Source organism: Styela clava, chromosome 4, assembly GCF_964204865.1.
Source record: "Styela clava chromosome 4, kaStyClav1.hap1.2, whole genome shotgun sequence".
Classification (NCBI taxonomy): Eukaryota; Metazoa; Chordata; class Ascidiacea; order Stolidobranchia; family Styelidae; genus Styela; species Styela clava.
Window position 1 is genome coordinate 21,387,187 of NC_135253.1, and position 27,844 is coordinate 21,415,030.

The 27,844-nt window shown below is 34.0% G+C and overlaps 3 protein-coding genes across 3 annotated transcripts in view; 2 read left to right on the forward strand and 1 right to left on the reverse strand.

Annotated features, from left to right (window-relative positions):
* The first annotated feature begins 12,942 nt into the window (after positions 1 to 12,942).
* LOC120327012 (uncharacterized) lies at positions 12,943 to 16,863 on the forward strand. Its single transcript, XM_039393387.2, has one exon. The coding sequence runs from the start codon at positions 13,339 to 13,341 to the stop codon at positions 15,850 to 15,852; it is 2,514 nt and encodes an 837-aa protein (XP_039249321.2). The 5' UTR covers positions 12,943 to 13,338; the 3' UTR covers positions 15,853 to 16,863.
* A 1,238-nt stretch (positions 16,864 to 18,101) lies between these two features.
* Positions 18,102 to 24,152, forward strand: LOC144422158 (uncharacterized). Its single transcript, XM_078112033.1, has one exon. The coding sequence runs from the start codon at positions 19,246 to 19,248 to the stop codon at positions 21,526 to 21,528; it is 2,283 nt and encodes a 760-aa protein (XP_077968159.1). The 5' UTR covers positions 18,102 to 19,245; the 3' UTR covers positions 21,529 to 24,152.
* A 1,275-nt stretch (positions 24,153 to 25,427) lies between these two features.
* LOC120326613 (D-glutamate cyclase, mitochondrial-like) overlaps positions 25,428 to 27,844 on the reverse strand; it is a 40,297-nt gene continuing 37,880 nt past the window's right edge. Inside the window, exon 15 of the mRNA XM_078112176.1 lies at positions 25,428 to 27,173. Coding sequence (XP_077968302.1) covers positions 27,030 to 27,173 — 144 coding nt within the window. The 3' untranslated portion in view covers positions 25,428 to 27,029. The remainder of the gene's footprint in view (positions 27,174 to 27,844) is intronic.

Here is a 27,844-nt window from a genome sequence, read left to right on the forward strand (position 1 = left end):
AGTAGGATTGTCATATAAGGTCTGGAATAGGTTTAGGCAGCATGTTGTAGATTCCAATATTGACAGACTTATATTCTTATTAATTTTAATACTTCATAGATTTGATACTTGGTAAATTTTTCTTGCGGTATTATACTAAGTACAACGCTGTAAAAATATTTTCATCAAGGACTAGGAATATTGTATAATCTGTTTTATCAATCTCTTGATTAGTTTTTAACGGTTAAAATTTTAGGGTTGAAGTAAAAATATCTATTTTGTTTGAAAGTAAATAATTTAGTACTATGACTGGAATCAACAGTATTGTATTAGATCTCAAATGACTCCAGTAGGTTAATTGGTTAAGTGTTCTCAAACCCAACCCTGATTGTAATACGATTAAGATTTTTCTGGGTATCAATGTCTGAATGTTGGAGTGACCAAGAGGTTCCATGTATGTTAGCGATTTGTCACTGCTTCACTATTTATCTTCATGAATGATTTTCATGGCAAGAAAAGGCGGGTAACCATCTTATTTCATATCACTGGATATACCAAAACATTCCAACATCCATACTCAATCTCAGAGCAATTACAATGTGAGACTGCATGTCAGTATAAATACTCCCTGGCTATCTGGGTGAATTTTGTATTAAGATTTAGCTGTACGGTTGCAGTCGGTCATATTATCCTGAGCATAAATGAATAATAATCTAAAGTGAGGAAAATTACTAAAATGTTCTGAATGCTGTGAGTTGTCAAACAAACAAACATCTATCGGTATAAGTATTTGATTTCTCTTTCTCTGCGTTTGGCCCAATTTTTTAAACGCCACAATGCTTATTTAAATGGCTCAGCAAGTTAAATCTTTTAATTGCAGGCCCTGCCCAGCCATCTCCTGATTTTCTCCTGAAATTTCCCATTTTTGAATTCTTTAGTTTGCTACACGACTGTTTGATCCTAAAGTAGCATTGCATTTTATTTCTGTCCACAAGCTTATACATTATGGATGGTATACTTTATGTAATATTGTAATCAAATTGGGCACTTACATATCGATGTAGGCTTTTCGGGGCAAGCTAGGATTGCAGCTTCATGCAAAGATCGTATTATTATTTTATTTTCAAAGATTTTCTGTATTAAGTCCAAATTGTTTCTTATAATCGTATTATATAGATTTTGTAACATATGCATATTTTGTTCATTAGCTTCTGGACACAATTTTTCCAATTTCTTTATATATCTCTACAATTTTGGGACAAGCTAGGATTGCAGCTTCATGCAAAGATTGGATATATCTATTTGCTCTTTTTCTTTTTTTTTAATTTTCGATTTCCTAATGTCTGTTTTGCCCCAAAATACCATTATATTGGTTATCATAAATTATTTTATATCATTATTGCTGATTGACCACTAATCGTAAAACTTGTATACGTTTTTGTATTAGACTATTATTCATGAAAATACTATAACATATTATATTGATTTCATAATGCTGTGCATTTCTCATTTAGTCCAATCACTGTGGCAAAACTTGATTTCCCATCAAACATAGGATCATTTAACATTTGATATCTGTATGTAATGGAAAACTGTAGTAATGAATAGAATGCACTATTTCATTTTTTGCCTAGAACTGAAATTTCTTAGAGATTGATTGCCTATTTAGGTTTTAATTTTATAGTACGATAGATGATTTCTTATTAGAATGATTTTCAATAAATTAGATACCAATAATATGGAATTGTGTTTTTTGTATTATTTATTTGAGAATTCATGGCTTCAGATTAATATTTATAAGAGCTTTTTGATAATCAATCCAATCAAGACTCTCTGATAAGCGAGATATTTTCAGGCAGAGGAATCTCTCTGGGTCAGCATTGCTTGCACATTTCGTTATAGAGTAGATAGATGGTGGGCATGAAGCTTGAACATAAGGAAGAAAATATAGGGTGTCCATAAATTCACTTCGCAATATTGAAAAATTCTGAGATTTTATTATTACATTTTCAATTTTGTTATGAAGTCAGTTCTCATTATATCTTAACCAGGTTTGTTGTTTTTCAATCAGTAATAGTTTAGGTTTTTTTTTCATCTGTGAGGTCCAAAACAATATAGGGTACCGATAAATTCCTTTCGCAATTTTGAAAAATTCGAAGACTTTATTGACACCTTAATATATAGGTAATGAGAAAATAACCGTAGGTAAAATCGAAGAACCCGGTATCAACAGCAGACAGTGTTTGTTAGGAGTCTTTAAACCAGGATTCTTAAACTTGCGGCCCGCAAGAAGATAGTTTGTGGCCCCCGCCATAGTGTGTCACTCAGCTCAGTTTGCGTGATTAATATTTCTTACATTTAATATAGGTTATAGGACACAATCACTAATTCTTAATATCTTCAGTTATTTTTTATTTAGGTTTAATTTGTTCATTTATGTTTTTAACTTCTTTTCTTTAAAAAAAAATTAAGAAAATTGAATTTTTAAACTAAGCTTTCATTAAATCTGAGGCGGCCCAGACCCACCCTGCCTCTGCCTCAGTGGCCCTTAAATAAATTGAGTTTGAGAGCCTTGCTTTAAATCAATAGTCAAGCACTGAGTTAAGTCTCACTGGCTTTAAATGGGCACTATTAGAAAATGTAGGCTGGCTAAAATAGGTCCTAAAACCCATGAGTCAGTCACTAAGTGACTGCTAGTTAGTCTATGAAAAGGATTCACTTCAAGTCTTTGATTAATGGTGACTCTAAGACAGTTCAATGAACTGAGCCTTTCAACTCTTCTAATGGAAATCATAATATTGTTTTGCAGACGTTCGTTGTGAATTCCTGGTCAAAATTGGTTTGTTGGTCAAAATTTTTGTTGACCCGAAGTTTTAATAACTGAAGTCAAATGTGTGAGGGGCCAGATTAGATGAACGCTCTTTTGGCTAAGACCATGCAACATACATAAACATCTACATATTAATAAATTGCTTTCAACCCAGAATAGGGAAAAAATATCTTGGCTTGCATTGCATTAGAAGTCAATACACATTTACTGTATTTGCAGCCCTTGCCAGGCTGAACATTTACAACTTGAATTTTTCAACACAAATTTTGAAGAGTCTGAATTGAAAACTTAATAGCCCATGTCAGGTATGCGATTAGCTAGTGATTTGTTAAAGATGCATGGACTTGATAGGAGAGGAAGGCGTAATCGATCAGCCTTCACCTGAACCTGAACTACAATGGCGAGGAATCAATCAATCCTCATGCAAATAATTACTCATCTTCATGGGATGCGCACCTGTGCAGGGTAAGCAGAGGTGTGAAGATGAGGTGCCAACTACGCAAGAATGATCGTGCAATTCACTGGGTATATCTTCATTTCTACATCAGCGATGTCTACTATACTACTTACGGCTGATTTTATACTTAACAACCTCCTTGAGAATCATAATATGGTTCAACCAACTGTCATTTATTCGACTGGCTGTTAAAAACCCCTATGACCTGAATAATACAGGGTGTTCATGAAATCCCTTTACAATTTCAGTTTTAAAATGAAGTCAGTTCTCAATATATCTTAACCAGGTTTGTTGTTTTTTAATCAGTGATGGTTCAAGTATTTTTACTTCATTTAATACATCTGTGAGGGCCAAAACAATATATGGTATCAATGAACTCCCTTTGCAATTTTGAAGGGAGGTGGTGTCTGGTGTCGCTCCACCAAAAAGGTTAAAAATCACTGGTCTACACAGCTAAGGGATTTTACTTTTGGTGTTTCGAATGGGTTAACTAGAGAACGAGAGTCGAACGAGAACGTTTTAGTCGAAAATGGTCATACATACCCAGAGTTTTATATGAAAGGTTTGCACAACCTACTATTGCCAGCTAAATTAGCTAGCCATTCCAGCTAACTTTAAAGCTTTTTCGTTCAACCAAAATGTGGCTCAAATATTAGTATGATGTAGTCAGCAAAAATGAATTGTAAGAACTGAAAATTTAACTTAATCTTAGTGCTTGCAAAAATATCTGTATTCTAAAATGACAAACAGAAGATATACAAAAATGCAACGATTTGAAGATTTATTTAGATTGCAGACTTAAAATTAAACAATGTAAAAGCAGTGGTATGAATGCCCCATTTATGTTGTGATACTTTGGTATCTGTTGACTTTGTGATAAATTAAAAAAGAATTTCAGAGTATTGAACATTAACTGATATTTACTTAACACACATTTTATGCGCAACAACAGGAATATGGAAGATACACTATTTCAAGTATGGCAGAAGATAAACCGTGACTATTATATTTGGTCCAAGTATGAATCAACATCCACAGAAGCTACATGAATCACCAAACCTAGATAAACAAACCACTTTTTACTGTATCATTGGACAATCTAAAACCTGTAAATACTGCAGTCGATTATTAATATGCGGATTAGGTTTCTATGACGTAAAGTAATTGACACGTTACAGCTGATAGTGTTAAGACGGATAGTATTTCCTGATTATGAAGGTAGAAATGATTGATGGCGAATAATGTACGTCATAGGATTTATTTTATTTATCACAGAGAAGGAGAAAGATGATGAGACGACTTGATTATACGGTTCGCCACAGCTTTAAATGATATCAATCCTGGGATTATCCTGACATTGTCCCACCACTCAATCTGTTTTCTTCCAAATTGTTGGTTATCAACGGCTCGGCGGTGTGGCGCATCGTGCTAAGCGTTGGGAATACGTTCTCCACCGCATCTCTGATTACCCTTCGTGGGATCGCAGGTTCGAATCCCATGCGGGACTGATCATGTGCGAGAGGATTGCTGGACTCCTAGCCGCTGTAAGGTGGTTCACGTAACCGCTGCTTGGTTACGGCTTCCTCTACCATCAAGTCCATGCTTCCGAAAACAAATACCTGGCTAACTAATTCCATACCCGACTTGGACTGGTGACCGGACGAGAGTCCGTGGTTCGCCATATGATTAAGCCGTCATATCGACTCTTCTCTCCCCGGGATAAATATGTAAATCCTATCCTATCATAATTTTCAAAATATAGCGATTGTTAGTCAGCGAGATAAACAGGGAAAAATTGAGCTTGACGACCAAACAAAACGGATCAGAAACATAGTGGTAGGGGTAATACCCAGTTCAGATATGAAAATAGTTTACCAGGTAATTATTCCAGATGCATGGGGTTGGATTGAGGCCAGCCTCCGCACACGACTGAATCACAGTATTTTTGAGACCCTCAAAAATGAATGGTTTTTGAACAGTCCTGTCATGATAAATATTGAAGAGATTGTGTTATTCTCATAAAATTAATGGTTAAAATCTATCAGTATGAGTCCTTGATTTTTTTTGCACCGCATTTGGCTCAATTTTTTAAATGCCACAATGCCTATTTAAATGGTTCAGCAGTTAAATCTTTTTATTGCAGGGCCTGCCCAGCCATCTCTTGAATCTCTTCTCGAATTTCCTATTTTTGAATTCTTCAGTTTGCTACATGACTGTTTGATCCCAAAGTAGCATTGCATTTTATACATTATGGATGGTATACTTTATGTGATATTGTATTCAAATTGTGAACTTACATATCGATGTAGGCTTTGCTGTATTATATCTACCTAAATTGTTTCTTATAATCGTATTATATAGATTTTGTAACATATGCATATTTTGTTCGTTCACTTCCAGGCAGAATTTATCCTTATATTTCTACATCTTCTGGGCAGGTTCATGAACAGATTGAATATATCTATTTGCTCTCTTTTTTATTTTAAAGATTCCAGAATTCTTAATGTCTGTTTTGCCCCAAATACCATTATATTGGTTATCATAAATTTCATAATTATTTTATATCTTTATTGCTGATTGACCACTAATCGTAAAACTTGTACGTTATATGTTTTTGTATTAGACTATTATTCATGGAAATACTATAACGTATTATATTGATTTCATAATGCTATGCATATTTCATTTAGTCCAATCACCGTGGCAAAACTTGAATTCCCATCAAACATAGAATCATTTAAATTTTGATATCTGTGTGTAATGGAAAACTGTAGACTGTCTATTACACTTTTTTGCCTAGAACTGAAATTTCTTAGTGATTGATTGTCCATTTAGTTTTTAATTTTATAGTAGCAGATATCTTATTACAATGGTTTTCAATAAATTAGAGACCAATAATATGAATAGGATAGGATTTACATATTTATCCCGGGGGAGAGGAAAGTCGATAAGACGGCTTATCCATATGGCGAACCACGGCCTCTCGTCCGGTTACCATTCCAAGTCGGGTATGGGATTAGTTATAAAGTTTGTTTTCGGAAGCATGGACTTGGTGGTGGAGGAAGCCGTAACCGACCAGCGGTTACGTGAACCACCCAACAACGGCGAGGAGTCCAGCAATCCTCTCGCACATAACCATCCCTGCATGGGATTCGAACCTGCGAACCCACGCAGAGTAATTAGAGGTGCGGTGGCGAGCGTGTTCCTAACGCTTAGCCCGTTGAGCCACACCGCCGCGCCTGCAATTGCACTTTTTGCATTATTCATTAGAGAGTTCATGGCTTCAGATTCAACTTTATCACAGCTCTTTCTGACTTTCAAGCTAAACAAGGCTCTCGGATGAGCGAGATATTTTTTAGGCATTGGAATCTCACGTGTTCGGTATTGCGTGCCAATTTTTTTTTGAGTAGATGGTGGGCATGAAGCTTGAACCTGAGGGAGAAAATATAGGGTGTCCATAAATTCCCTTTACAATTTCAATTTTGTTATGAAGTCAGTTCTCAATATATCTTAACCAGGTTTGTTGTTTTTTAATCAGTAATTGTTTAAATATTTTTACTTCATTTAATACATCTGTGAGGGCCAAAACAATATGGGGTACCGATAAATTCCCTTTGCAATTTTAAAAAATTTTAAGATTTTATGGACACCCTATTACAGGGGTGGGCAACCTTTTCTGTCTGGATTGCCAAAATTGACTAAATTTAATGACAAAATTCTTTCGCGTGCCGAACAAAATTGTCGAGAGCTCACTCAGTTGTGACTTCATAATATATTTCTTTGAAGCCATATGTCATGAATGGACAAAAGGAATTTAAATAAATAACGAATTGTTAACAAACAATAGTGATTAAACGGACACAGAGTTTCAACAGATAATTCAGAGTATTGAAACTTTTTATCTGAAGAAAAATGATTACTACTAGAATCTAGCACTAGTAGAAAATGTTGGATGAGAAGTAGATAATATCCTCAATCAATTATTGAGTCAAGTTTCACTGTTGGTTAGTCGATGTCAAGTCACATGGGTTAACTTCAAGTGTTTGATTACTGGTAATTCGAGTGAAGTCAATGAATTTAGTTCAACTGCAGTAAATCTGTAATTTAGAGTTTCTTCAGACCAGGCCTATATAACTTTTGATAATTGGATACAAAGTTTTCATATGACTTGTGTACATTGTTGTAGTTGTGGAAAAATTTATTTTCTATGAACTATTGTTCCAACCAATTTCATATTTTGAGCATCTAAAGCTGCACCCTACTAACAAGTACAGTTTCACAGCAACTTGCTCGCATGCTAGGGACCGTTGATTGAAACCTCACGTCCACAACCCAAACTTGCTTGAGTGGAAAACCCATCATGACTTAATTCTCCATCTTAGTAGGTATTTCATGGGTGATATTTTTCTTATGAATTCCTTCGCAAACTGGATTAATTTGAATTGTTCCTTTTATCATGTTTTATAGTTTAACTTGATGTGCTTGGGTAATGGTTAGTTTGGACAATCAGCGACAAGGGCATTTTCACTTCCTAATCATGAACTAAGTTTGAACATGAAAATATTCATAAATTGCTACTGATCGCCGGATTGAATCCTCCGAGAAAACAAAGTATGCTTGGTTCGAGTGAAATTGGCGGATGTGCCTTGCAAATATGATATACTAAATATTACAGGAACTAAAGTTGTTCCACCATGTCATTGTGATTAAAGCATTGGACTTACTATGCTGTCATGGTTAAAATATTGTTTTCAAATCCGTCGGTATCACCAGTTCAGGGATTCGATAATTTCAGAATTTGGGCAGGCAATGCCAAACCGGATGTCTGTCTGGATATGCGCAATGTTCCCAAAATATAAAAGCTTTTCATCTTGCAGTGGCTGCTTGATGAGAGCATTGTTTAGAGTGACAATCTTATATATATGTATATCAAATAAATATTATCTGATTTATGGGATCAGACTTTGAAGTAGTGCTAAACAAAAGCAAATAAAATATGCTAATAAGCTAAAATTTATTTGAATGAGGTCATTGATATATTTTTTCTGGCGAATAGTCTTATTGAACAATCATTGGGAACTATATTAATTCCAAAGATAAATGTTGATGATACAATATTCCAGTAAAGCAGGCCCTGCCACCTGATTGCCAGGAAACAATTGATAACCGAATCCCAGAGACATGATATCCCATCGAAAATAATTATGCACCGCCAACAGGGATGGCCATTTCCGAATACTAAACTATTCCGAATACATTCTAAAATAATGTTTTCGAATCTGGAATTCCGAATACATTCTAAAATCGAAAATAACACATTTTTGTTTTAGTTGATTAAAACCCAGTAAATTAAGAAATAAGCTTCAATAGAAATATCAGAATAAAGCCACGAACCAACAGTATATGTACACAAAGTTTATAGCTATCGATAAAAAATAATAGCAACTTGTGACACAGTCAGTTCATTAAAATTATTCATTTGTACGAATGACCATATGAAAAGATAGCCAAGAAGTTGACTGACGCTTTTTATCAGTGGTACCATGATATTACGATAATAGTCAAGTCTATTGACAAAAATACTACATGTATTCAGATAATTGTGTATATTTTCTGAGAGTAATAAAATTTATTTGTAATACAGGCAACAACAATCAAAAATCCATTATGCCTTTAAAAATTCTAATATTTAAGTATATTTGTATATTAATTTTTGTGAAACATATTGTTATTATGTGTAACATATTGCTGTGTTTGGAATTAGAAATAAATTAGTAGAGAATAGATGACCACCACTGCCAGCCGCGCAGCCAGGATTTTCGAAATCGGAAATTTCCATTGCCGCCTGTAACGCGCTCGTTAAAAGAGCCGTCTTTTCAGCGTATAATGATCATCCTGTTACGTAAAATATTCAATCCATGACAACTACGAGATTCTAAAATATCTTTATATATTAATTTAATGTGTCCAACGTAATAGCGAAACAATACTATTCGGTCCACGGCGATCTGTGACCTAAAATTACGAGATAAACTGCCTGATGTATTTAATTTTAATACGTGTTTTTGCAATCTTGCCAACTCGTTATCGCCGTAAGAAAAATCTTAAATAATTATATAAAATCCTGTTAAGTGTAGAGTATAATTCATTTCATACAATGAATATACATATAAAATTTAGCAGTAAATTAAAAATTCATATTCATCGCCTCGATTATGCCACCTGTTAAAAGAGTCGACTTTCACAACAAATAATATAACAACGGATATATATTTTTCTGTTGTGCAAAGTGATGAATTCGTGACCGACACGGGCATATTTAAAATGTCTTGCTTTATTAATTTAATTGTCTTCAATTTAACCTGCGGTTGCGTCGACAAAATAAAATCCTCACCAGTCTTATTATATACCATTGCAATCCGCGGTCATAAAAATGAAAACGCGAGGTGAACTGCCCGATTAAATATTGTTTTGATCCGTATTTTGCGGATTCGGCAAATATTTAGATATACTTGTTAACAGTGACTTCGCTCGATCGAAATGCTGCCACTCTGATTATTTTTAGATAAACCCGTTCGAAAAATCCATAAATATGCTGTAATATCTCAGAGTAAAATTTATTTCATCACAATAAAATTGATTGGATATACTTTAGATTGATTATATTATATACATCCTCACAACCCGGGAAAAAGTCGCGTTTCAAACCTTGTATCGTGTTAACACGAAAATATTCGACGGCAATTTGAGGTAATGGATAATCAGGCAAATCCCGCCCTCAATTAGTGACGATATGTTTCTAAACGCCGACCAAACATAATGTGTGCCAGAGGCCCACGAAATTTTGCAATTTTCACTGCCTAGAAAATCGTTTTTTAAATTTTTGCGGGCCTCAATAAAACTTATATTGTTTACGGTTTTATTTTCAGTATTTTAAATTGCCGCTTTTCAATCAAAAAGTTGCGTTGTCTTTAGAAACTCGCCGCCGATGAACGTATTTACCAGATTCACAATTCCGTGCGCCTACAAAAATAAAATAAATGTTATCGTTATCGTGGAACAAATTTGTGGAAAATTTTCGTTTTAGAGAAAATAACACAATCGTAAAGGCGTTTACGGGCCTAAATAACACGTTACGCTGATGAGTGATGAAAACAATCACGCGCAAGTTTCTATCGAGAATGTTTTCATTCAACGGAAACGTCTTGAAAGCGGCGTGGAAAATGTGTGACGTCACACAAATATCCGATATTCTTATGAACGTGAATTCCGATATTCGAATGACGAGATATTCGAATACATTCGAATACCTAATTCGAATTGGCCATCCCTGAGTCCGCCAAGTTACATGACAGTTGGTGGGTTACGGCCACTCCTACCATCAATCCATGTATCTAAACAACTATTCTCATACTTGACATGTATGATTACGGTAAGTTATATTATAGGCTTTCTTCTCCCACAGGATAATTATGGAAATTCTATCATGTATTTATCAAATAATTTTATACAGTGATTAATTATAGGATTTGGGTATTTTTAATGCAGTTTGATGGCCAGCGGATCTTCATGCTGAATGCTGGTGAAATCACACATTACTAATTAATAGCCAGTCAGTTAAGGCTCCTGATGACGCACCGTTTCCAATGGTATGTTGATTCCCACAACACTTAACTAGCATATTAAAGTTTCTTCAAAAAATTACCGTAGCTAGCAATTCCAGCTAACATTTTGTTATAACGAATATGTGGCTCAAATACCAGTATGATGGACAGAAATGATGTAGCCATTAAGGCTGATGAATAGGAATTGGAGATTTGATTTAAATTAGTTTAAAATATCTGTTTTTCGAAATGACAAATACAGTAATAAGGAATATGAAAATAAAATTATTCAGATTTATTTATTTAGAATAAATTGCAGGCTTTTGATTAACCAATGTAAAAGAATTAATGTTAGAGTATGGAGCATTGGCTGATATTTATTTCACACACACTATAAGTGCAGCCACAGGAACTATAAAATACACACTATTTCAAGTAAGGCAAAAGATAAACCATGATTATTATGTTTGGTCCAAGTATGAATCAACAATCACAGAAGACACATGAATCACCAACTTGAATAAAAAAAGTACTTCCTCCTATATCCACGGCCAAACTGAAATCGGGGAAAATGTTGCAGTAGATTGCTATTATAAATATTAGGTTTCTATGATGTAAGAATGATTGACGACGTCTTATAGCTGATAAGAGTTCCATAATTCAATAATTCCATAAATTAACAGGTAGATTTGTTTGATGGCAACAAACGTATGGGAGATTCAAGAAGCAGAATTTTAGTTTATTTCTGATTTCTGTTGCATTTTTGTATTCTTTAAATTTTCATGTTATATTTGTTTTTTGCCAAATTTCATTGTATATGTGATTAAAATTATAGAAATAAAAAGTCTGTACAAGAAACAATAATTTGCAAATTTTCCTTTTATTAAAATTGTTTTTAATTTATAATGATTTAATGCTAAAAATTCAATACGAAATTCTGTTTGGCATTGGAATTTGATTGAAAAAAAAAGGGCTAGAAATATAACAAATAATTTTCCTAATTGTGATAATTCAACGATTTGATGTAGGTCAGTTTCTAGTGGGACTTCCGTACTTTGTAAAAATACTTGCATCAATCATACGCATTGCATATAAACTGTTAGTTCCCAAAAAGCCATATGAGAAAAGTTACAAAAGCAAAGTTAGCGAGTGAATTGGATTCATGCTATGTTCCAGCTTGTGACAAATATAATACTTTGACAGAAGGTTGGAGTGAGCATATTAAATGTGATTCAAAGTATGTTCTGAGTTTGCGTGGATATAATATTTTGGAAGAAGGTTAGATATTCATTCATATGAGTTATTTCATACAGTAACAGGTATAGTATGAGTGGGACATTGTATTTTTGAGGCCTGTACCTGAAAGGTGCGGTTTTGGTCAGCTTTGTCATAAAAAAATTGTTTAGTGTTTTGCTCAATTCAATAAAGTTTCAAGTGGTCGTGTGTTCAAGATCTGTGTACTTGAATAGTGTCATTTATCTGAATAACATGTTGTTGCATTACTATTACCCCTTTAGTTTCAAATTAAGCCTGCACTAAGAGTTTTTGTTCTTTTATTGTCATTATAATAGTAAGCAATGCGATATCAAGCAATTCATCAGTTGAATGAATTTTGAAAATAATATTTAAAATATATTGAATTCGGTGGTGAAAAATGAATCTTTATAAAATTTAACTTCAGCTGATCCATGATTAAAGCCATCTTTATCACTAATTTTTAAAATGCGAACAAATGTTATAATGAAACATGAGAAAGTAATAAATAAAGAGATTTCCATTTCAGTAACTTTTTAAAAAGACTAGGACGTCAGCTCATTTTGTTGTCAGTGAGGTTTATGTCTCAGGTGACGCCAAAAAAAAAAGTAAAAAAAGATTCAAAATTGGTCTTAAAAAAATCTAGTCAACATTTGAGGTAAGGCTGATGAGTTGATGAATTGACTTTTTGTAGTAAAGCTTTCGTATTTGAAGTAGGGTTGTCATTTAAGGCCTGGATTTGGTTTGAGCAGCATGCTGTAAATTCTAATATAGACAGACTGATATTCTGCATAATTGTGATACTTCATAGATGTAATATTTTTTTTTTTTTTTTGGGACTCTCATTATACTTGAATACAACGTTTTGAAAATATTTACATCAAGAAGTAGGAAAGCAAGATAATATGTTTTATCAATCTCATGATTTGTTTTTAAGAATAAATATTTCAAAGTTGAGGTAAAGGTATTCAGGTTGACAAATAGCAAACAATTTAATGCTATGGCTGGAATTAAAATTATTTCATAAGTACGCAAATGCCTCCAGTAGATTAACTAGTTATCTCACTAAATAACTCGGTTATGTTTCCAACAATACTTTTTTTCTAGATGTGTTATTATATTATTTGCTATTTTAAATGTCTTATAAATAGAGAGACACTAACACTGTAAACGCTGCACAACTGTTTGCAAATTTTTCCTAAAGGTAATAAGTGATGGCATTCAGTTTTGGAAAGCCTGCGAAACAACAAGATCAGTCTTCTAGGTCTGGATCTAGAGGAGGATTTTCGTTTGGGGTTTCACAATTTGGGATTTCCTCACAGCCATCTGCTACTGGATTTTCGTTTAAGAGTTCTTCACAGTCGTCTTTTACTGAATGTGGATTAGGAAGTTCTTTATCTACACAGAAATCTTCTACTGTAGGTGGGTTTGAAGGATCTTCATTTGGGAGTTATACACAGAAACCTTCTACTGGAGGTGGGTTTGGAAGTTCTTCACAGCCATCATCTTCTCCAAGTCCGTTGGGTATTTCTTCAGGGCCATCTACTACAGCAAGGTCATTGGGGGAAAGTTCTTCAAGGCCACGTACTACAGCAAGTTCATTAGGGGAATGTTCTTCAAGGCCACTTACTACTGACACTTCAACTCAGTCAACTGGATTGGAGTTGCCTTTCAGTGGTATAGCTGTCCGAGCTAGTGAGCCAAGTCATGGAGATCTAGTCCTGTCATCTCTGTGTGATCTCAAAGACCAAGATATTGTTCGTGATTTCACCATCAATGTTGGGGATGAATCTTTTATTGTTCATCGTGCGGTTTTGGCTGCATGTTCAGAGTATTTTCGATCTATGTTCAAGCATGATACAAAGGAGCGTCAAGAAAGTGCTGTTTATATGGAGGATGTCAAAGCTGAGGCTGTAAAAGAATGCATAGATTATATGTATTCTGGCAATGCTGATATTACAGTCGATACAGCAGGGGATATCTTGCATGCTGCAAGTTTAATGCAACTAGAGAAACTGACAGAAAAATGTTTCAAAAAAATTGAAGATAGTTTAAATTCAGAAAATTGTTTTAAAATTTCTGGTGTACTTGAGATATACTCGTGTGATAATCTTCGAAAAAAGGTTGATCTTTGCATCAGAAATAATTTTTATGACGTCATTGAAACAGAAGAATTTGCCTTGAAATCATTGGATAATCTACTTAGTTTTGTTTCAAATTTTGCAAATAATGACGAAGCTGCCTGGAAAGCTTTGAAATCATGGATCAAATACAATGAAAGTGAAAGAAGTCAATACATGGATGAGTTGATGAAACTCATTAAGCTGGTTCAATTTCCATCAGCGAATCTACTTCAGAGTTTTGCAAATGATTCTCTGGTTACAGCAGATTCACCAGAACGATTAGATCTTTTCCTCACAAGAATTTTTTCAAGCACAAGTGAGCTCGAAAAAAACTTGAACATCAAGAACTGCTTCATAGTAAGGCAACTCGCCAATGAATATAAATATATTACAAGAGAGGCTCAAAATATTATTGACAAATTCTTGATTGATCAATATGAACAAGTTCTGACACAAGACGAATTCGTTAATTTAGTGGAAAAAGATGTTTTAATGATTATTGGAGCTCGGAACATTCAGTGTTTAGCTTCAGAAGAATTGAGATGGAATGCAATTATCAACTGGCTGAAGTATAATTCTGATCGAATTGTCTTGGCTCCTGAGATGATGAAGAATGTGGATTTCAGCCAGTTACCCAAACAATTTATCCAGGATACAGTGAGGCAAGAGCCATTGGTTAAAAATTCACCAGAATGCATGACCATACTAATGGATGGTTTGCTCAGTACCAAACAGAACTACAACACCCAAACTGAATGCATTGCTGCTTTGTCAGAAAATGGTCTAATACATTCATTTCGTCTTGATGAAAATAAGTCAAGTCTTGAAATTCCAACCATACCCACAGGCACAGGGTCAAGAATATTTTCATTTAATGGAAAATTGTGCTTATTTAATACCACAGGCATTTATTATCTTGGTACCAACAACAAATGGATAAGAAAAACAGTAGTACAAGGTGTTCCACCGCACTCAAAAGTTGCTGTGTTCAAAAATATGATTTACTTCATTTCTAAAGATGCTTCATGCTGTTATAACACTTTAAATGACATATGGAACATGGATTTTCCTGTGTGTGATGGTGATGTGGCAACTCTTGGTAATGATATATATGCAATTCAAGGAGAGCAGGAGACTAGGGTGCTGAATGAAAATGGAACAGAATGGCATAGCATATATAGGAGGAGGATACATAACACTTCTGATGATGATGAGTTATATGATGATGACGATGATGATGATGATGATGATGATGATGAAGAGGAGGAAAAAGTCAGTCTGGAATTAAGTGTCTCTTCTTTCATGGGCGATATATATGCTGCAAAATTTGGTTCGAAGTGTTTGAGACGGTTCAGTCAACAAGATTCTGAATGGCATGATGTAAGCATGGTTCCAGGTTCAGCACCAGAGAAAGCATGCTTGTTCGTTGCTGATGGGAAATTGATTGTTTTAAGTAAAACTTCGTCACAGGCTACTTTGTATGCTTATGATAAGATTTGCAACCAATGGATGACATTGAAAGTCCTTCCACAGGCAACAACTGTCCAGAAGAAAATACCAGAATGCCATAATTTTTCTGCTTGCAGCTTCAAGTTTGAAAGCTAGAATGGCAGAGAAGAAAAAATAAATACCAAATTATTCATCCACTTAAATAGGCTTCATTAATACCATTATTTGTTTTGTATATAATAAATAATTAACTAGAAATTAATGCGGATAGTACTAGGAAATAGTAAATTGAACTGTAGGTCCTTTCTCCTTGTTTACTTCGGATATGTCTAATGTATGTAGCCGTTGACCCAAGAATATGAGATAGTATTGAAGAGATTATGTTATTTTTATGGTAATTAGGTTATAATCTATCAGTATGAGTTGTTGATTTTTCTTGCTCTGCTAGCATTGCAAATTTTATTTCTATCTAAAAACTATTAAATTATTTATTATGTTATTATATATTATAATCACCTTGATCACTCACACATCGATGTAGGCTTTTCTGTATTATATACAAATAATTTCTTATCGTGTTAGATGGATTTTGTAACATATGCATATTTTGTTCATTAGCTCCTAGACAGAACTTATTTTAATTTATTTATATATTTCTGCAATTTCATGGCCCAATCAAGATAGGGTTGCAGCTTTATAAAACAGGTCGAACATATATTTTGTCTCTGTTTCATCAGTAAAATTCTCATATTCTTAGGTATGCTTGCCTCAAAATAGCATTATATTGGGAATATTTCATCAATATTAACATTGATTTTACAATTATTCTATATTTTTGCTGATTGACGACTATCGTAAAACTTGTATACGTTTTTGCATTGCAGGCTATTATTCATGGAAATACCCTAATATTTTATATTGATTTAATAATGCTATGCATATTTCGTTTAGTCCAATCACTGTGGCAAATCTGTAACTTGAATCCACATCAAACATAGGATCATTCACCTCTTGATATTTGTTTACAATGGAAAACAGTAGTAATGAATAGCAAGCAATATTTCATTTTTTGCCTAGAAATTTCTTGGGATTGATTGTTTATTTAGATTTTAATTTATGGTAGAAGATTTCTTATTATAATGATTTCAATAAATTAGATCAGGATAATATGCGATTGTGCTTTTTTCATTATTAGAAAGTTCATGGCTTCAGATTCATTTTTACCACAGCTTTTTGGCCCTCAATCCAATCAAGACTCACTGATAAGCGAGATATTTTATGCTGGCAGTGGAATCTTTCTGGTTCGGTATTGCCTACCCATTTCTCCTTAGGGTAGATGGTGGGCATGAAGCTTGAAACTGAGGGAGAAAATATAGGGTGTCCATAAATTTCCTTTACAATTTCAATTTTGTTATGAAGTGAGTTCTCAATATATCTTAACTAGGTTTGTTGTTTTTTATCAGTAATTAGTCAAGTATTTTTACTTCATTTGATACATCTGTGGGGTGAACAATATATGGTACCCATAAAATTCTTTTGCAATTTCAAAAATTTTCAAGGTTTTATGGACACTCTTTTATATATTATATAAGTAATGAAAAATCGATGAACCCTTTATCACTAGCAGACAGTGTTGGTTAGAGGTCCTGATACAGTAGTCAATCACTGAAATAATTTTTACTGGCGTTCAGTCAGCACTGCTAGTGGGAATCATAATATTGTTTTGCAGACGTTTGTCTGTGAATACCTGGGCAGAAAATTTACGTTGACCCGAAGTTTGAAAAACTGAAGTCAAATGTGTGAGGGGCTAGATTAGATGAACGCTCTCATGGTTAGCAACTTACATAAACATCTACATATCAATAAATTGCTTTCAACCTAGAATAAAAGGAAAAAATCTTGGCTTGCAATGCAGTCAGTACACAACTACTATATTCGCAGCCGTTGCAGGACTGAATTCTATCATAACATTTCCAAGTTAACATTTTGTACTTGAAGTTTGAGAATATTGAATTTGAAATTGAAACCCGAAACTGGAACAAAAAGTGCAAAGACTAAAGTTTCTGCGATCAAAAATATGTCATTCAATGACTCAAAATTTAGATGGCTCAGTCAAGTTGCATTGGTATAGGACCGGAAATCCCAGGAGAGGGGAAAGCCGATAAGCATTAATTATATGGTATACCACGGATTCTCATCTGGTTACTAGCTCATGTCAGATATGAGAATAATCTTGATAATGGCAGAAGGCGTAATAGATCAGCGGTTACCCAAACCTCAACGGCTAACTTGTCTTTGGTACTAGTTAATGTTATACTATATCCATATCTAATGAAATTTAGAAATAAAGTAATTTTGTGTGTTCATATTGCTACGTAGTTGTGTTGTGAAAAAACTCATTTTCTAAGCAACTAAAGGTCTAATCATTTTCATATTTTGAGCACCTTTCGAGCACCACCAGGCTGCTAGAGAGCTTCAAGTTGGAATTTTTGGTCTTATGATCCTACTAAGAATTTTACCATAAAGAGCTTCATGTCCATGTATTTTGGCATTGCTTCCATCCTGTAGATGTAGTAATAAAATAAATGATAATTAATCGACAGAAAACATTTCTATTACATTATGCTTTGATTGCAACTACACGCAGAAAAAATAAATTAGGAATATATACTTACAAAAATGTTCAAATCAATATAATCTTGGTATTGAACCATTTTCCATGGTATGGATGATACCCGTTGGCATAGAAACCACGTCGTTGTTACGGGGAACTCCCTACTAACTAGTGCAGCTCCACAGCGACTTGCTCGCAGGTTTAAGGACCGTTGATTGAAACCTCACGCCCACAACTCAACTTTGCTTGATTGTGGCAACATTGGAATGAAATGACAAACCTGAAACAGTGGCGTCTCATAATGCAAAACATGCGTTTGTTTTCCAATTATAATATAAAAATTTCCACATTGGATATGGAATAATATTTGGCAAAAAAAGAGTTGTTTTTACCCACCTTGCTAATGATTATTTGGTGGTTGTGGTGGGCTGGATTTTGAATTTTCTGACGAATTTTGAGGTTGTTCTTGATACCAGGGTTTGTCTCCAGTTTTCGGTTGTGTCTATGGTTTCTTGCATTGTGATGCCTTGTGTTTGTTGACTTCATTTTGCCTTTTCTGTTCTGTTGGTTTTATTGGAGTGTTTGGTTGTATTAAGTTTCAGATCGATAGTTAGTAAATAAGATTAAAATAGCACAGATAGAGATGAATTTTAGATTATATAAAAAGGTATTTCAAACTGAGAAAATTAATACATAGACTGATAGTACGCTACACAGTACTGGTATGACATCAGGTCCTAAATGCCCCCATAACATTCACTGGTGAATTATTCTCATAAAATAACTAAGTTGCATTTCCAGTGACACTTTTTTCACTTCTAAATGTCTGATTATGTATGTGCTAATTTTAATGTCTCATATATAGAGAGAGAAAGACACATACACTGAAAAAGCTTCACAACTGTTTGCAAATTTTATCCTACAAGAAATAAGTGATGTTTGGAAAAAAGTCTTCTAAACAACAAGATCAGTCTTCTAGGTCTGGAGTTACTGGAGGATTTTCGTTTGGGGGTTCCTCGCAGCCATCTACTACGGGAAGTTTGTTTGGGAATATTCCACAACCATCTACAATGAGAAGTGCATTTGGTAGTTCTTCACAGCCATTTGGTACTGGAAGTTTGTTTGGGAGTTCTTCACGTCCAGCTACTACGGGAAGTGGGTTTGAGAGTGCTACACAGCCATCTACTTTTGGAGGTTTTGGAAGTACCTCACAAGCGTCTTCATCTGGATTTTCGTTTGGGAAAGTTTCAGTCCGAGTTAGTGAGCCGAGCCATGCAGATTTAGTCTTGACATCTTTGCGTAATCTCAAAGACCAAGATATTTTTCGTGATTTCACTATCAATGTTGGGGATGAATCTTTTGTGGTTCATCGTGCAGTTTTGGCCGCCTGTTCAGAGTATTTTCGAGCCATGTTGAAGCATGATACAAAGGAGCGACAAGAAAGTGCTGTTTATATGGAAGATGTCAAGGCTGAGGCTGTGAAAGAATGCATAGAATATATGTATTCTGGCAATGCTAATATTACAGTCAATACAGCAGGGGATATCTTGCACGCTGCAAGTTTAATGCAATTAGAGAAACTGACAGAAAAATGTTTTACAAAAATTGAACAAAATTTGAAATCAAAAAATTGTCTTGATATTGCTGCTGTACTGGAAATATATTCGTGTGATCATCTTCGAAAAAAGGTTGAGCTTTGCATAAGAAATAATTTCAATGATGTCATTGGAACAGAAAAATTTGCGTTGAAATCATTGGATGATCTAATTAGTTTTGTTTCAAATTTTGCAAAAGATGACGAATCTGCCTGGAAAGCTTTGAAATCATGGATGGATTACAATGAAAGTGAAAGAAGTGAATACATGGATGAGTTGATAAAACTCATTAAGCTGGTTCAATTTCCATCAGCGAATCTACTTCAGAGTATTGCAAATGATTCTCTAATTAAAAATTCACCAGAACGATTAAATCTTTTCATCCAAAGAATTTTTTCAAGCACGAGTGAGCTCAAAAAAAACTTGGACATCAAGAACTGCTTCATTGTGAAGCAATTCGCAAATGAAAACAAACATATTACAAGAGGGGCTCAAAATGTTATTGATAAATTCTTGATTGATCAATATGAACAAGTTCTGATTCAAGACGGTTTTGTTAATTTGGCGGAAAAAGAAGTTTTTTTGATTCTTGGTGCTTGGAATGTTCAGTGTTTAGCTTCAGAAGAATTGAGATGGAATGCAATAATCAAATGGCTAAAATATGATTCTGATCGAATTGTCTTGGCTCCTGAGATGCTTAAAAATGTGGATTTCAGCCAGTTACCCAAACAATTTATTCGGGATACAGTGAGACAAGAGCCATTGGTAAAAGATTCACCAGAATGCATGATGATACTGATGGATGGTTTGCTCAATACTAAACAGAACCTCAATACCCCAACTGAATGCATCGCCGTTATGTTTGAAAATGGTCTAATACAGGCATTTCGTCTTGATGAAAGTAAGTCAACTCTTGAAATACCAACCATCCCAACAGCCACAGGGTCAAGATTATTTTCATTCAATGGGAAATTATGCCTATTCAACTCCATGGGCATTTATTATCTTGGCACCCACAACAAATGGATAAGAAAAACTGAAGTTCGATGTATTCCACCAAACTCAAAAGTTGCGGGGGTTAAAAATATGATTTACTTTATTTCTAAAGTTGCTTCATGCTGTTATAACACTTTAAATGACAGATGGAACATGAAATTTCCTGTGTGTGATGGTGATGTGGCAATTCTTGGTAATGATATATATGCATTTCAAGGAGAGCAGAAAGCTAGGGTGCTGAAGGAAAATGGAACAGAATGGTGCAGCATATATGGAGGTTTAGGTGAGGAATCAATCAATTTCAAATTAGGTGTCTCTTCTTTCATGGACGATATATATGCTGTAACATTTGGTTCAAATAGTTTGAGACGGTTCAGTCAACAAGATTCTAAATGGCACAATGTAAGCATGGTCCCAGGTTCAGCACCAGAGAATACAAGCTTGTTCGTTGCTGACGGAAAATTGATTGTTTTAAGTAAAACTTCGTCGGAGATTACTTTGTATGCTTATGATAAGATTTGCAACCAATGGATGACAATGAAAGTTCTTTCACAGGCAGCCAATGCCAAGAAGAAAATAGAAGAATGCCATAACTTTTCTGCTTGCAGCTTCAAGTTTGAAAGCTAGAATGGCAGAGATTATAAAAGATAAATACCAAATTATCCATCCACTTAAATAGGCTTCATTAATACCATTATTTGTTTTGTATATAATAAATAATTAGCTAGAAATTAATGCGAATAGTACTAGAAAATAGTAAATTGAACTGTAGGTCCTTTCTCCTTGTTTATTTTGGAAATGTATGTAGCCCTAACCCTAACCCAAGAATATGAGATACTATTGAAGATATTATGTTATTTTTATGGTAATTAGGTTATAATCTATCAGTATGAGTTTTTTATTTTTCTTGCTCTGCTAGCATTGCATTGGAAATTTTATTTCTATCTAAAAACTATTAAATTATTTATTATGTTATTATATATTATAATCACCTTGATCACTCACACATCGATGTAGGCTTTTCTGTATTATATACAAATAATTTCTTATAATCGTGTTAGATGGATTTTGTAACATATGCATATTTTGTTCATTAGCTCCTAGACAGAACTTATTTCAATTTATTTATATATTTCTGCAATTTCATGGCCCAATCAAGATAGGGTTGCAGCTTTATAAAACAGGCTGAACATATATTTTGTCTCTGTTTCATCAGTAAAATTCTCATATTCTTAGGTATGCTTGTCTCAAAATAGCATTATATTGGGAATATTTCATCTATATTAACATTGATTTTACAATTATTCTATATTTTTGCTGATTGATGACTATCGTAAAACTTGTATACGTTTTTGTATTGCAGGCTATCATTCATGGAAATACCCTAATATTTTAAATTGATTTAATAATGCTATGCATATTTCATTTAGTCCAATCACTGTGGCAAATCTGTAACTTGAATCCACATCAAACATAGGATCATTCACCTCTTGATATTTGTTTACAATGGAAACAGTAGTAACGAATAGCAAGCAATATTTCTTTTTTTGCCTAGAAATTTCTTGGGATTGTTTGTTTATTTAGTTTTTAATTTATGGTAGAAGATTTCTTATTATAATGATTTCAATAAATTAGATCAGGATAATATGCGATTGTGCTTTTTTCATTATTAGAAAGTTCATGGCTTCTGATTCATTTTTACCACAGCTTTTTGGCCCTCAATCCAATCAAGACTCTCTGATAAGCGAGATATTTTATGCTGGCAGTGGAATCTTTCTGGTTTGGTATTGCCTACCCATTTCTCCTTAGGGTAGATGGTGGGCATGAAGCTTGAAACTGAGGGAGAAAATATAGGGTGTCCATAAGTTCCCTTTACAATTTCAATTTTGTTATGAAGTGAGTTCTCAATATATCTTAACTAAGTTTGTTGTTTTTTATCAGTAATTAGTCAAGTATTTTTACTTCATTTGATACATCTGTGGGGTGAACAATATATGGTACCCATAAAATTCTTTTTGCAATTTTAAAAAATTTTCAAGGTTTTATGGACATCCTATTATATATTATATAAGTAATGAAAAATCGATGAACCCTTTATCACTAGCAGACAGTGTTGGTTAGAGGTCCTGATACAGTAGTCAATCACTGAATTAATTCCTACTGGCGTTCAGTCAGCACTGCTAGTGGGAATCATAATATTGTTTTGCAGACGTTTGTCTGTGAATACCTGGGCAGAAAATTTACGTTGACCCGAAGTTTGAAAAACTGAAGTCAAATGTGTGAGGGGCCAGATTAGATGAACGCTCTTTTGGCTAAGACCATGGTTAGCAACATACATAATCATCTACATATCAATAAGTTGCTTTCAACCTAGAATAAAGGGAAAAAATCTTGGCTTGCATTGCATTAGAAGTCAGTACACAACAACTCCTGACGAAGTCAAACAAGCGACAACACATAATATATTAGGTGTACCCCTAAAAATGTGTGGTGTCTTCTCTGCTTGTAGTTTCAAGATGACATGAACGTTTTCAAGTTTTGTTAAAATGTTGCCTGAGAAAAGTAATCTATATGGGCTCAAATACTCTCCATATCTAACAAAAATTTGTGAATAAAGTAATTAACCATATCACTCACTCATGTTACTCTGTGATTTGTTTATGTGGATAGATACTATTTTCATTTGGGAATTTGAAGCTTTTGACATTTGATAGAAATCAAAAAAATACCAAATTTGTTTATCTTAACTGTTCTCATTGCTTTCGTTCAACTGCAGTAAATCTGTCATTTTGAGTTTTTTCTTCAGACCAGGCCTATATAACTTTTGATAATTGGACAAAAAGTGTTCATATAACTTGCCTACATTGTAGTTGTGGAAAAAAATATTTTTTTTAAGCAACTAGTGTTCCAATCAATTTCATAGTTTGAGCACCTAATGCTGCTAGAGAGCTACAAGTTGAAATTTTTGGTTTCATGATCCTACCAAGAATTTTACCTCAAAGGACTTCATTTCCATATATTTGGGCATTGCTCTCTTTCTGTAAATGTAATAATATAATAAATGGTAATTTTTGACTGAAAACATATTCTGTTGCATTTCTTCAGTCTGGGCCTGAAATTTCCTAGTGATATGGTTATGGTTTACTTACATTGGACTTTTATGTCATAATAGCTGATTTCCTATTACAATTATTTTCAATAAATTCGATGAGAATAATATGCAATTGTGCTTTTTAAACTATTTGTAAAAGTTCATGGCTTCAGTTTCATTTTTATCACAGCTTATTGACCTTCAATCCAAACAAGACTATTTGATAAGCAAGATATTTTTTGGCAGGCATTGGAATCTCTCTGGTTCGATATTGCATACCCATTGCTTCTTAGAGTAGATGGTGGGCTTGGAGCTTGAACCTGAGGGGTAAAATATATTTCTAGTAAGTTTTGAAAAAATAATCTTGACTTATATTACATCAGGTAATTAGTACACAACTACTATATTTGCAGCCTAGGTGAGACAAAATTTTATTATATTGACCCCGTTAAAATTTTGTACTTGAAATCTAGGAGTCTAAATTGAATTCTCAAACTAAAACAAAAATTGCTAAAGTTTTTGCAATTAAAAGTATGTCATTCAAGGACACAAAATTTAGATGACCCAAAATAAGTAGAGTGAATTTTTATATTTATTCAGAGGGAGACAAAAGTTGATAAGCATTATTCATATGGCGTACCACAGACTCTCATCTGGTTACCAGCCCATGTCGGGTATGAAAATAGGTATTTGTTCTGGTTACATGGACTTGACAATGGAAGAAGGCGTAATCAATCAGCCTTCACCCGAACACTCCCTACAATGGCAAGGAGTCCAGCAACCCTCATGCACATAATTACTCCCCATGGGTTGCACATCTGTACAGGGTAAGCAGAGGTGTGAAGATGAAATAGGTATGCAAGGATGATCATGTAATTCACTGGGTATATCTTCCTTTCTCTACTATACTACTTACGACTGATTTCATAATTTACCAAACTCTTTGGGAATCGTCATATTGTTCAGCCAAATGTCATTTATTTGACTGGCTGTTAAAAATCTATATGACCTGAATAATACAGGGTGTCCATAAAATCCCTTCACAATTACAGTTTTGTTATGTAGTCAGTTCTCAATATATCTTAACCAGGTTTGTTGTTTTTAATCAGTAATTGTTCAAGTATTTTTTCTTCATTTGATACATCTGTGAGAGTCAAAACAATATACCGGTATGGTATCGGTAAATTCTCTTTGCAACTTTATAAAATTTTAACACTTTATGGACACCCCATAAAACTACACTCGTGATAAATACTGCCATGCAGAAGATCACTCATGTCCACTAAGTAACAATCGGAAAGATTTTTTGTGGTTTCCCAGTGTCATTCTGAATAAGGATCCAGATGACAAGCTAGTGATGCATTCAAAAGTGACATGTTTTCATCCCCCTGCAATTGCCCCTACACACAAAAATTGAAATGAGATTCTCAAAGTATCTGATAACTCACCCAAAAATTATATATATTTGATACAGGGATAGTTTGAAACATTTCAAACATAAAAATAATGATCATGCAAGGCAATTCAGAGACAATTAAAATAATAAGATCTTTCATTAAGAAACACACAATGAATGAACTCGTAAAGAGAATAAAACATGAATAAAGTTTAAAACACATACATAATTTCAAGTATCCTTTAACATGCGTTGAGTCATCTAAATTAAATGGCTCGACTAATCACAAGGGAAACTTGTTTTGAATGAGTCTTTGAAATTGCAAAAAAAATATATGAATTGTCATGTCGATTAATGTTGATTTGGGAAAATACAAAATCATCAAGCAAATTCAACATTAACAATAAAGGCAGATTATTAGGCCAGGTAAATGTTAGCGATATAAAATCCTAGTCCGGTTTTCAAAGTAATAATGGTTCAATATGGTGGAAGATTATTCATGTCAAAATCGTATATGCCACTATGACTCAAACTAACAGTAACTCGGCTTGACATGTGGAAATCAGAATTGCAGTGACCCTACCCAAACTTTAAAATTTGACTTGACTTGGATGGCTTGACTCGGCGGTGTGCCGCATCCGGCTAAGTGATAGAAATCCGGTAGGGTGGTCACAGCTGCATTTGAAACAATTAACTGGATATCTATTCCCATACCAGACTTGTGACTCATAGGTGAAACGAATATATTCTAAATTTAAAAATTGCTGGGACACGGAAATCAACTTGACTTGTGACCGAGGGATTGGGGAAATGTAACCAACAACGGATAAAATATTAGGAATGAGTTGATGTTCATGAACAAACAAAAACACTGTGCCAGGGAGGGTAACCTATAGCAAATACTGTGATTGAAATCTCTCTAGCAAATTCGAATGTCACAAATTTCCAAAACTAATGACAGGGAAATGAGCAATACTGAAAACAAAACCACTTTGTGTCTTCTTGGCAATAATCAGACATCCTTTTGGCATTCAAAATATGTACAACATATAAAATCCTTATTTTTGAAGTCAATTGCACATAATAATAAATATGTACATACAGGTAATTAAATAACTTAATTAATTGATTAATGCGATGGCACTACCCTGGCTTGCAATATTAATAACCACTGAAAGTATAATTAGAAGGTATAGCAAGGAGAAATATTCCTAAAATAGCACAATATAATGTAGAACAATATTTTCAATTGCTATAATAATCTACGTATAATAAAATGTTATATTCATTGTTGCCACATTACCATATTTGAAAAAAAAAATTGAAATTGGCATCGCGTTATTCTAAAGTGTTTGGGATACAAGGATTTAGTATAATTTTAATTGCAGACTAGGTAAATATAAACAAAGTCAGAAAATTTCACAAGTACATTTCTTGTCTTTCTTAATACACTGACTTCATAAATCCAAGTATTGTACTAATTTCAATTAGAGGTCATTAGTATAAAGTTGAAGTTTAGAAATGTAGTCAATTTACTTGTAAAATTGCACTGAAAGTCTTCAAATGTGGGGGATTACTGTAATTATTATCTATATTATTGCGTTGTTGGAGATGGCTCTAATTGGACTTTTGCTAATGGTTTCAAACATTGATGATTTGTCTCATTTCCTTCACTTTCTCTGCATGGGTTGGAAAGAAAGTGAACCCATCAACAGACATTTGCTGATGTGGTGAAATCCCATCTTTGATTCCTGCGTTTTCAACAATTTCAAGATTCTTGTATTCCTTGAGAAAAATATGAAAAATTAAATTTTTTTTAATGATCTTTATAAGGTGTCTGACACATCGCAACTCCCACCCACAAACGAGGTATGAAGATTTGATAACCGTGCACATTTGACCTACACTGTGTGATGTTGAATACTGCATAATACAGGCATGAACAACTACTTTTCTAGGTGGGCCAGTTATAGATAATAAACTTGGTTATTGATTTGGAGGCTCAAAACTTAGAATGAAACTATGAATAAAAAATAGTTTATTTACATTTATTCCATCAGCTACGCTATAATTTATAAAAAAAAATAAGAAGCAGCAACAAATGAGGTCATTATAGCATTATTTTCATCGATATTTTCAACGAAAATTTATATTCATAAAAACTATACTCGCAATATCGGCAGGCACAAGTGGGCAGGATGAAACACTTCGTTGGGCTAAATCTGGCCTTAATTTGCCCACCCCTGGCATAATGTGGGCAGTTGGCATATTAAATGGTGTTTTTTGCATAGGAACGTTAAATTATCCTAAGATGGTTGCTCGAGCTTTTGAAATGTTCATTGGGGTGTCGCTCCACCAAAAAGGTTGATAATCACTGGTCTACACTGCTACACAAGGGGATGAAATTTACTTTTGGTGTTTGCAAATGGGTAACAAGAGGTTGTAATTCTGTTCCA

What these genes read in the sequence shown, in the direction of transcription:
- LOC144422158 (XM_078112033.1), top strand. Translation starts at nt 19,246, where the DNA reads ATGTTTGGAAAAAAGTCTTCTAAACAACAAGATCAGTCTTCTAGGTCT.
- LOC120327012 (XM_039393387.2), top strand. Translation starts at nt 13,339, where the DNA reads ATGGCATTCAGTTTTGGAAAGCCTGCGAAACAACAAGATCAGTCTTCT.